We start from the raw sequence: 8,823 nt of genomic DNA, 5'->3' as shown, positions 1-8,823 counted from the left end.
CGCGCATGAGCCAAGATCGATCATTTGTGGACTTTCTTTGCTGGAACACGAACGTAAGTATACCCACACAGCAGAAGACTCCTATGCGGATCCGCCTTCAAGTCGCCCAACCCGCGTTACTGTCACATTCGTTTTGGCTCCGCCTAGAGGATCCGCTCCGCCTCCGAAAATTGTACGGTCAGACGGCGGATCCTGAGCGGACCCGTGTCTGATTCGCGTACGCGGACGCGGCAAACTAAACCGGCGCGCGCCGCCTACAGTATAGGCTCCGCCTACGTGGATACTGAGCCGACCAATGTCTGATCCGCAGACGTGGATGCGCGCCTATAAAGTATACGCGCATGAGCCAGGCTGGTCATTTCTGGAGTTTGCTGGAACACGAACGTAAGTAGATTTATTGATTTATTGCTACATTCACAGTAAAGATCGGCCTTTGGGTTTCCATCATCATTTATGTATGATTGTAATGACGTTGTTTGATATTAGGACTAAGTAAAACTTTATATTCTGTAAAAAAAGGCTATTTTATTTTAAAAGGAATAGCAATTTCGGCAGAATATGTTATAACATATTCTGCCGAAATTGCTATGGCCCTTAAGTAAAGTTAAGTTAAGTAAAGTTTCTTTGCTGTGTATTTTTCTTGATGTGACGCAGCTGTAAGTCACGTTACATTGTCTCTCGATCCTTTTATTTTTTTACAAACTTTTTGGTTGTCGCTCTTAAAGTATTCTATAAGAATGCACACTGTCTGTGACTTGTTGATAAACATGCGGGTTCAATTCTTGGATTATGGTTGTTAAATTGTTGTAAAAACCTCACTTTTATATGCTAAATGTTGCCGATAGCATTAAGCTAACCACGTGGATTAGTTAAATGCTATGCTACCGCTAGTTTAATGCTAGCGGTAGCATAGCATTAAACTAATCCATGTTGTTAGCTTAATGCTATGCTGTTTTTACGGTGTTTCCTGGTCTCGTGACTTTTTTGCACGGGCCAAAATCTCTGTCTGTGTGGACATCTTAATTGTGTGCTGCTGCATGTGGTATTTTACATCGGTGTCCAAAGTGCGGCCCGGGGACCATTTGCGGCCCGCAGGTCATTTTTTAACGGCCCATTTTAAAATACGATTAAACAAATTAAAAACATAAAAATTGATATGAAAGACAAAACAGGTGAAATGTAACAAGAAAATGTTGCAATGTTTACTCTATAACACAAAGCTGCCATGCAGGCTGATTCTTTCTCTAATAAATAATGAATCAAAATCAATGTTATTATGAATTATTGACCTATCCAAGGCTCCAATTACGTCACAATAAATATTGCACTTTGAGATTTTTTTTGGGGGGTAAATGTTGCATAATTTGTGTTTGCCATATAAAAAATTTAGCTGTTTTTTTTTATTTTTAAAGGGCCTAAAACGAACAAACAAAAAACATAAACAACAATAAAACTTATAATTGACAGATAGATCTGAAGTTGATCTCGAGATTATTGTGTTAAAAGTAAACAGTAAAAAAAAATTTATAATTTATTTTTTAACACTTTAATGCATAGGTGTCCAAAGTGCGGCCCGGGGGCCATTTGCGACCCGCAGGTCATTTTTCTTAACGGCCCATTTTAAAATACGATTTATAAAAAAAAAAAAAATAAAAATAAAAAAAAAAGGAAAACAAAAAGTGGTATGAAAGACCAAACAGGTGAAATGTAACAATAAAATGTTGCAATGTTTACTCTCACAAAGCTGCCATGCAGGCTGTTTCTTTCTTTAAAAAAATAATGAATCAAAATCAATGTTATTATGAATTATTGACCTATCCAAGGCTCCAATTACGTCACATTAAATAATGCACTTTGAGATTTTTTGGGGGGGTAAATGTTGCCTATTTTGTTTGCCATATAAAAAAATTGAGCTGTTTTTTTTAATTTTTAAAGGGCCTAAAACGAACAAACAAAAAACATAAACAACAATACAACTTATAATTGACAGATAGATCTGAAGTTGATCTCGAGATTATTGTGTTAAAATTTAAACAGTAAAAAATATATATAATTTATTCTTTTAACACTTTAATGAGTAGGACCTTTTTGGTTCCCCAATCATTTTTGGGTGATTTGTTTATAAGTGTCATCGCTCAAAAAATAATAATGAATTAAAATCAATGGTGTTATGAGTTATTGACCTTTTTAAGGCTTCAATTATTAAATAATCTCAAATATTCCACAAAAAATTTTTATTGGGTGAAAATATTGCGTATTTTGTGTTTTTTCCATAAAACAGGGTTTTCTTTGACAAAAAGAGCATACGACTTACATTTTTAAAAACATATTGACAGATAGACCTAATGTTGATCTAGGGATTTAAAACTTGAATAATAAAAATAATACTGAATGACACATTTTTAATATTTTTTTTACCAAAACCCTTTGGGGTCCCTGGGAGGCCTAAATGTATATTTATATATATGTATCCTGTGGTATTAATATGAGTGTGTATTTTTTCTTTCTTTATTCTTTAGTGGAGCTCGAGATCCTGTTTACTGTGGACTAGCTGTGTGTGACGCCCTGTTTTTGTTTCCATTAAAAAAAAAGGTATGTCTGAGTTTTTTTGGCATAGTTAATTGTAGAAAAAAATATAAAATGAGGTGATGTGAGTGGTATAAATTGCTGCACATATTAAGGATCCTTTTTCTTGATCTATATAAAAAGAAAAGGTGAATAAATCCTCCATGACTCAACTCCTGTGTGTGCATCACTACAAAAGACACAACGCAGAACAGTGACTGTTACATATATAATGTATAATGTAAAGTGTCTATCTGCAATCTTTATAATTAAAATTAATGAATTAGAAATTAATTATTTTAACCACTGTTTGCGTCGGTTCAGACAACTTATGTATTTTGCGCCTGTTCATAATTTCTTATGCGACTGTATGGAACTTGGTCCCATCTTCTATTTTGTGTGTTTTGCAGCATCATCTATTGCCTGGATTTTTGCCTGCAATTGCTCCTGCTACGTTCGCTTAATCAAGTAAGATACTTTCTGGTTTGTTAAAATGTAATTTTGCTTACACATTTTTCTAGCAGCTCTTGGCATATTCATGGGGCCGAATCAATTTAACGTTGCCCTATATACATATTTGTATACCCTAACACCTGTGCATGCGTTTGTCCACGTTGATCCTTTGACGATGAATAAATACCCCTTTTCTTTCTTTCTACATTAAGGATGCCTTTTCATCTGATAAAATTCATAATGCACGGGGACATTGCGGTTGTCCCAAGTGGATGGTATGATGATGGGATGGTTTTCTGGCCCAACTATAAAAACACCGACAGAATTAAAAGGGCCGCTTTAAATGAGGAGCAGCATGAGTCACACTGGCCAAGATTTGACGTTTCTGTTGTCCGAACTTGTGGTATGCAAATTCATAAATTTCTTGTTTAAAAATAACGTCTTAGTTGCTTCTCTTTCTGCTTGGAATAACCTATTCTGTCTATGTTCTGACCAGGTCTCTTGTAAGAGAGAGAGCTGATACATCATCATCAATAATAATAATATTCTGTTCAGCTCTACAGCTAATTTGAAACTCATGTTCATTTTAACATATTCAATTTTAGACAACTACAAAGACGCATTAAAAATAATGCAGCAATATGGAAAGGGCTGCGACACCTCAGACCTGCAATCTGAGGCAGAGAATGAGGAGCTGCCAGAAAAAAGGAGCAGGAAGCCAGTGTAAGTGTTTTACGTCTTGTATTTGTCATGTTTCAACAGTAACAGGAAGGTTATTTCCGGTAGCATTCAAAAATAGACCAGAGATGCTTGTACTATATGTATATTTGGCAATTTTGGTATTGCAATAATCCTAATGATATGGTTACCCAACAGCCATTGTCTCGGGGACTCGGATGATAGCGAAGAAGACCCGGGAAATAGTGACCTCCCATCTCTGGGGTCGGCAAGCCAATTGCACAGGCAGAGTAAGGAATAATCTCTTAACATCCAAAACGAAACCACCCCATTAATAAAGATATGGTTAACATTCTTAGTGCTAAAGATATTCCCCTTTCCTTGTATCCCTTCTCCCAGCTCCACCGTCTCGCCGAGTGCCAGCAAGAGTCGTGAGTACCTGTCAACTCGACTCCTCAACTGGAGATAACTTTCTAGGTAAAGACTGATCTCCGAAATATCTCAGCATCCAGTAACCATGGTTAACAGATCACAACCATTTAATACCAATTTATCTCCCTTAGCACCTCACCATGGGGAAGGACGTACTCATATGCCCTCACCAGCATTAAACATGCAGAGGGTTACACAAGGTAGGGACTGATCTCTGAAATATTAGTGAATAGATAGGCCCCTTGGGTATAATCAGTCATGGTTAACTGATGACTCTCACAATGCCCACCTCACTAGGAACGGCAGTCCCTCCTCGACTCCCTCCACCCCCCGCACCACCTCTCAACATGTGGCAGACACAGGAGCCTGGATCCAGCCTGGCCTACAGGCCAACATGGCGAGGGGGGAGAATGGCTGACAACATTTCCTGCTCTGGTGAGCAATAACTGACAAATACCGGATGGTCATTCTGTGCCACAAATTTTGGAAAAAATTCAAATTCACAAGCAATCACATATTTTCTTCAAACTTTGTCAATAACTTTTGTCAGTAATGAGGATAAACACTGAAACATGTTAATTTTATACTGCTGTTTGTCAACAGCGGCTGAGGTCCACATCCTTAGCCTGCTGGAAAATATTAAGCACACCCAAGACCAGCTGATGGCGAAGGTAAACTTCTTAACAAGCAGGTTGACCTCGAACCCGGGGCCAGAAGTTGAAATGCCGGCCAATATCCAGTTTCCACTGACACGGTTGGAGGCAGTGGAGTCATTTGAGGTATTTTTAAATGACCCATCAAATGGCCCAGCTCGACAAAGAGTGGTGAGGTTTCTTACTTAATATGAATGGTGCCAATAGGTTTATTGATTGTCCATGATTATGCAAATATTCTATTGAATCAGCGCTGACAACCAGGCCTGTCCTGAACCACCTTTACCCAGTGGTAAGATTATGTCAGTGAGCCACAATCGGCCTGGTTTGACATCGTGTGTAAAGGTAGCATAGGTCCATGAGCCAAGAGAACAGGTTCTGTTTTTTTACATTTCTGGACGCTTTCAACAGGAACAAAAACATTTGAAATCCAACTTAAGCTTAAAAATGTTTACCTGTTTGTTTAAAGAGATGTCTTTGCCTTTTAGATTTCTTCTTTGGCCACCATTGGAGGCCACGATGTGAAGCGGGTGACCTGGAACATCCTGGGCAGGATGTTCACAGATGAGGTTTCACATCAGATAAATTGGAAGGGCGTCAACAACAAAAAGGCCTTTAGCAGGATGGCAACAAAGACCTTGCTTTTCAGTAAGTATATAATTCAAAGTAATATTACATACGTTCAAAGTCAATAGTGGGGGCAGCCTTAAAAATCGTAGCAACCATCATACCTGTAGCTGCTCCCAAACGTATTCTCTTGGTCAGATTAACGTAACGCTTCAACTGATGTTTGTCGACATCCTTTATTGAGCCTTGAATAGGTCAAAAATTCATAATGACATTGATTTTGATTCATTATTTTTTAAAGAAACAGCCTACATGGCAGCTTTGTGTGATTAGAGTAAACATTGCTACATTTTCTTGTTACATTTCACCCGTTTACTCTTTAAATACCACTTTTAATGTTTTTTATTTATTTCAATCGTATGTTTTAAAAATGTGCTGTGGGGCCGTTAAAAAATGACCTGCGGGCCGCAAATGGCCCCCGGGCCACACTTTGGACACCCCTGGCCTACACGAATACAAACATAGAATGATAGTACAAATATAAGAAAACAATGTCAACTTCCCAAAGTTGGGTTATGGATATTTATTTATGCCCCCTCCTGCCGCCGTCATCCAACAGAATCAAACAAACATGACAAAACCACACAGATTTATCCACATACAGTACTCTGATCAAGGAACCAAATAACGATATTGTTTGAACATTTTGGATATCTTGCACACCTATACCCTGATCACAAATTCATAATTTATGCACCTTATTTTAACCACCTCCAGTAACTTTAAGTCATGTTTCTTTTTCAAATGTAATCTCCTTAATACTTATCACATATTTTGTATTGTGTAAGCATACTTGGCTTTGGATGCTACATACCATAAACATATCTGTCTTGTAATCTTGTTTGGTTACAGGTGCTGTGAGAAAAAATCAGGTGACAAGGTCAGCCACGGACGCTGAGATCACCAAACACGCCATCAGGTGGTTCAACCTGGCGGGGGATCGGGCAACGAGGAGACGAGTCCCGCCTCCACCTCCTCAGGATGAATAGAAATGTATAAATAAAAAACGTTTTATTGAACTTCTTGTCATTCACCAGTTATTCATTTTCTGATGTTAGCTGTGCATGGAGCAGCATTTCATTGAAGTTGTAGCCTAATAGATTAAATATGTATATTTACTATTTATGTATTTTACTTTATAGAGTGAATTGACCATTTTCTGTTTCTGCCTATTGACAATGTTGTTAGTTTAAAAATACAAGGCAATGCATATGTAAGCCTGTATTGCTGTAGTAGCGCCTAGTGAATTTTTTAGTTTCCTATTTTATCCTACAGCAAGAACAGAAGGGATTTTGAAAATGAGATAAACGGTCCAAAACGGACCGGGGCCAGATGAGCCAGGGTTTTTAATGAGTCCGTTGCACCGCGGAGCTTAGGTTTTGATCATGGATGCGGAGCGGATCCAGCTCGGCGCCACGGCGGGTCCGCGCCACGCCTCCGTGGCGGATGTAATCCTGAGAGCAAGTGGACGCCGATACGGGTCCGTTTCGCGGGTCCGTTCCGGAACACGCGATAGCTCCGCGATAGCTCCGCGATAGCTCCGCGATAGCTCCGCGGGGGATCCGCCGCGGAGTCTTTTTGCTGTGTGGGTAGATTTATTGATTTATTGCTAGATTCACAGTAAAGATCGGCCTTTGTGTTTCCATCATCATTTATGTATGATTGTAATGACGTTGTTTGATATTAGGACTAGCAGTAAAACTTTATATTCTGTAAAAAAAAGGCTATTTTGTTTAAAATGGAATAGCAATGTTTTCATCCAATCACAGCCAGGACCTTGGCCATAGGCTCGGCCAATCAATGACTTGCAGGCTGGTGGACTGGCGAATGACAGGAGAGGAGGGGCGGGACAAGGAGAGAGAGGGAAAACAGAGAGCGGCGAAGATGGCGGCGTCCGTCCTCGTTAGGGAGGGAAAATTGTTTTTTACTCAAGTATATGACTAACCGTCGTCAACGTGTGAGTCTCGTCACGTCAGAGAAGGACGATGCCAGCCTGTTGACTGCTGCAGTGCGGACGTGTTTTTGGCTAACTTTATATTCTTTAAAAAAAAGCTATTTTATTTCAAATGGAATAGCAATTTCGGCAGAATATGTTATGGTAGTTAAGTAAAGTTTATTTGCTGTGTATTTTTCTTGATGCGACGCTCGGAACTGGTAAGTCACGTTTTTTATCTCATCTCCTTTTATTTTTTTATAAACTTTTTGGTTGTCGCTCTTAAAGTATTCTATAAGAATTAACACTGTCTTGTGACTTGTTGATAAGCATGCGGGTTAAATCCCGGTATTAGGGGTGTTAAATTGTTGTAAAAAACAGACTTTTATATGCTAAATGCTGCCGCTAGCACTAAGCTAACCACATGGATTAGCTTAATGGTGTTTCTGGTCTGGTGAGTTTGCGCACGGGCCAAAAACTCCGCTGCTGCTGTGGACTGTGTGACGCCCTGTTTTTGTTTCCATTCAAAAAAAGAAAAGGTGAATAAATCCTCCACGACTCAACTCCTGTGTGTGCATCACTATAAAAGACACAACACAGAACAGTGACTGTTACATATATAATGTATAATGTAAAGTGTCTATCTGCAATCTTTATAATTAAAATGAATGAATTAGAAATTATTTTAATCACTTTTTACATCAGTTCAGACAACTAATGTATTTTGCGCCTGTTCACAATTTCTTATGCGACTGTATGGAACTTGCTCCCATCTTCTATTTTGTGTGTTTTGCAGCATCATCTACTGCCTGGATTTTTGCCTACAACTGCTCCTGCTGCGTTCGCTTAATCAAGTAAGATACTTTCTGGTTTGTTAAAATGTAATGTTGCTTACACATTTTTCTAGCAGCTCTTGGCCTATTCAGGGGGCCGAATCAATTAGTGCACCCACAATTTAACGTTGCCCTATATCTTGTCTAGTTTGTAGCAATGAAACAGACGGCACCACCATTTAACAATGTATTTATTTAAATATAACATTAGAAACAATGATCAATGATAAACTTTACTGTATTTTCTTGTCTTTTAGCGCAAACATGAATAGAAAGACTGTGCCTGTCTCTTTATCAACCTTAAGACAAAGGACACGTGTAGACGTTCAAAAAAGGCTTCATCATTGTGGTATGCAAATTCATAAATTTCTTGTTTAAAAATAACGTCATCAGTGTTTCCCACAGGACAGGCATCTATTTGTGGTGGTGTGGTTGAGGGGTGGGGGGTGGCGGCGGCAGCGGCGATGACCAAGAAGAACGCGGAGTTGGAATATAATTACAACACTTTATGTACATATTTATATACAGATTTGAACAATTAGTTATTCACTGAAATATATTTATTAATTGTGGTTCTTACAAAAAATATGTCTTATAAAATATAAAAGCTAAAATGTCTCTTAAAGCTCTGCCCCTTTAATTAGTGAAT

General features: G+C 38.6%; 1 protein-coding gene and 1 long non-coding RNA gene across 2 annotated transcripts; both read left to right on the top strand.

Moving 5' to 3' along the window:
* The first annotated feature begins 370 nt into the window (after window positions 1-370).
* Window positions 371-6,397, top strand: LOC133610175 (uncharacterized). Its single transcript, XM_061966259.2, has 12 exons — window positions 371-384; window positions 2,520-2,592; window positions 2,976-3,033; window positions 3,231-3,421; window positions 3,624-3,741; window positions 3,895-3,986; window positions 4,096-4,173; window positions 4,260-4,328; window positions 4,426-4,563; window positions 4,732-4,799; window positions 5,270-5,429; window positions 6,261-6,397. Exons 4-12 carry the CDS (start codon window positions 3,232-3,234, stop codon window positions 6,395-6,397), a joined length of 1,050 nt encoding a protein of 349 aa, XP_061822243.1. The 5' UTR covers window positions 371-384; window positions 2,520-2,592; window positions 2,976-3,033; window position 3,231.
* Window positions 6,398-7,310: 913 nt separating this feature from the next.
* Window positions 7,311-8,510, top strand: LOC133610043 (uncharacterized). Its single transcript, XR_009815823.2, has 3 exons — window positions 7,311-7,562; window positions 8,138-8,195; window positions 8,432-8,510. It is a non-coding gene; the product is annotated as an uncharacterized lncRNA (long non-coding RNA).
* The last annotated feature ends 313 nt before the right edge of the window (window positions 8,511-8,823 follow it).

The sequence above is a fragment of the Nerophis lumbriciformis genome, linkage group LG11, assembly GCF_033978685.3.
Source record: "Nerophis lumbriciformis linkage group LG11, RoL_Nlum_v2.1, whole genome shotgun sequence".
NCBI lineage: Eukaryota > Metazoa > Chordata > Actinopteri > Syngnathiformes > Syngnathidae > Nerophis > Nerophis lumbriciformis.
This window is presented reverse-complemented; position numbering and strand designations above follow the sequence as displayed.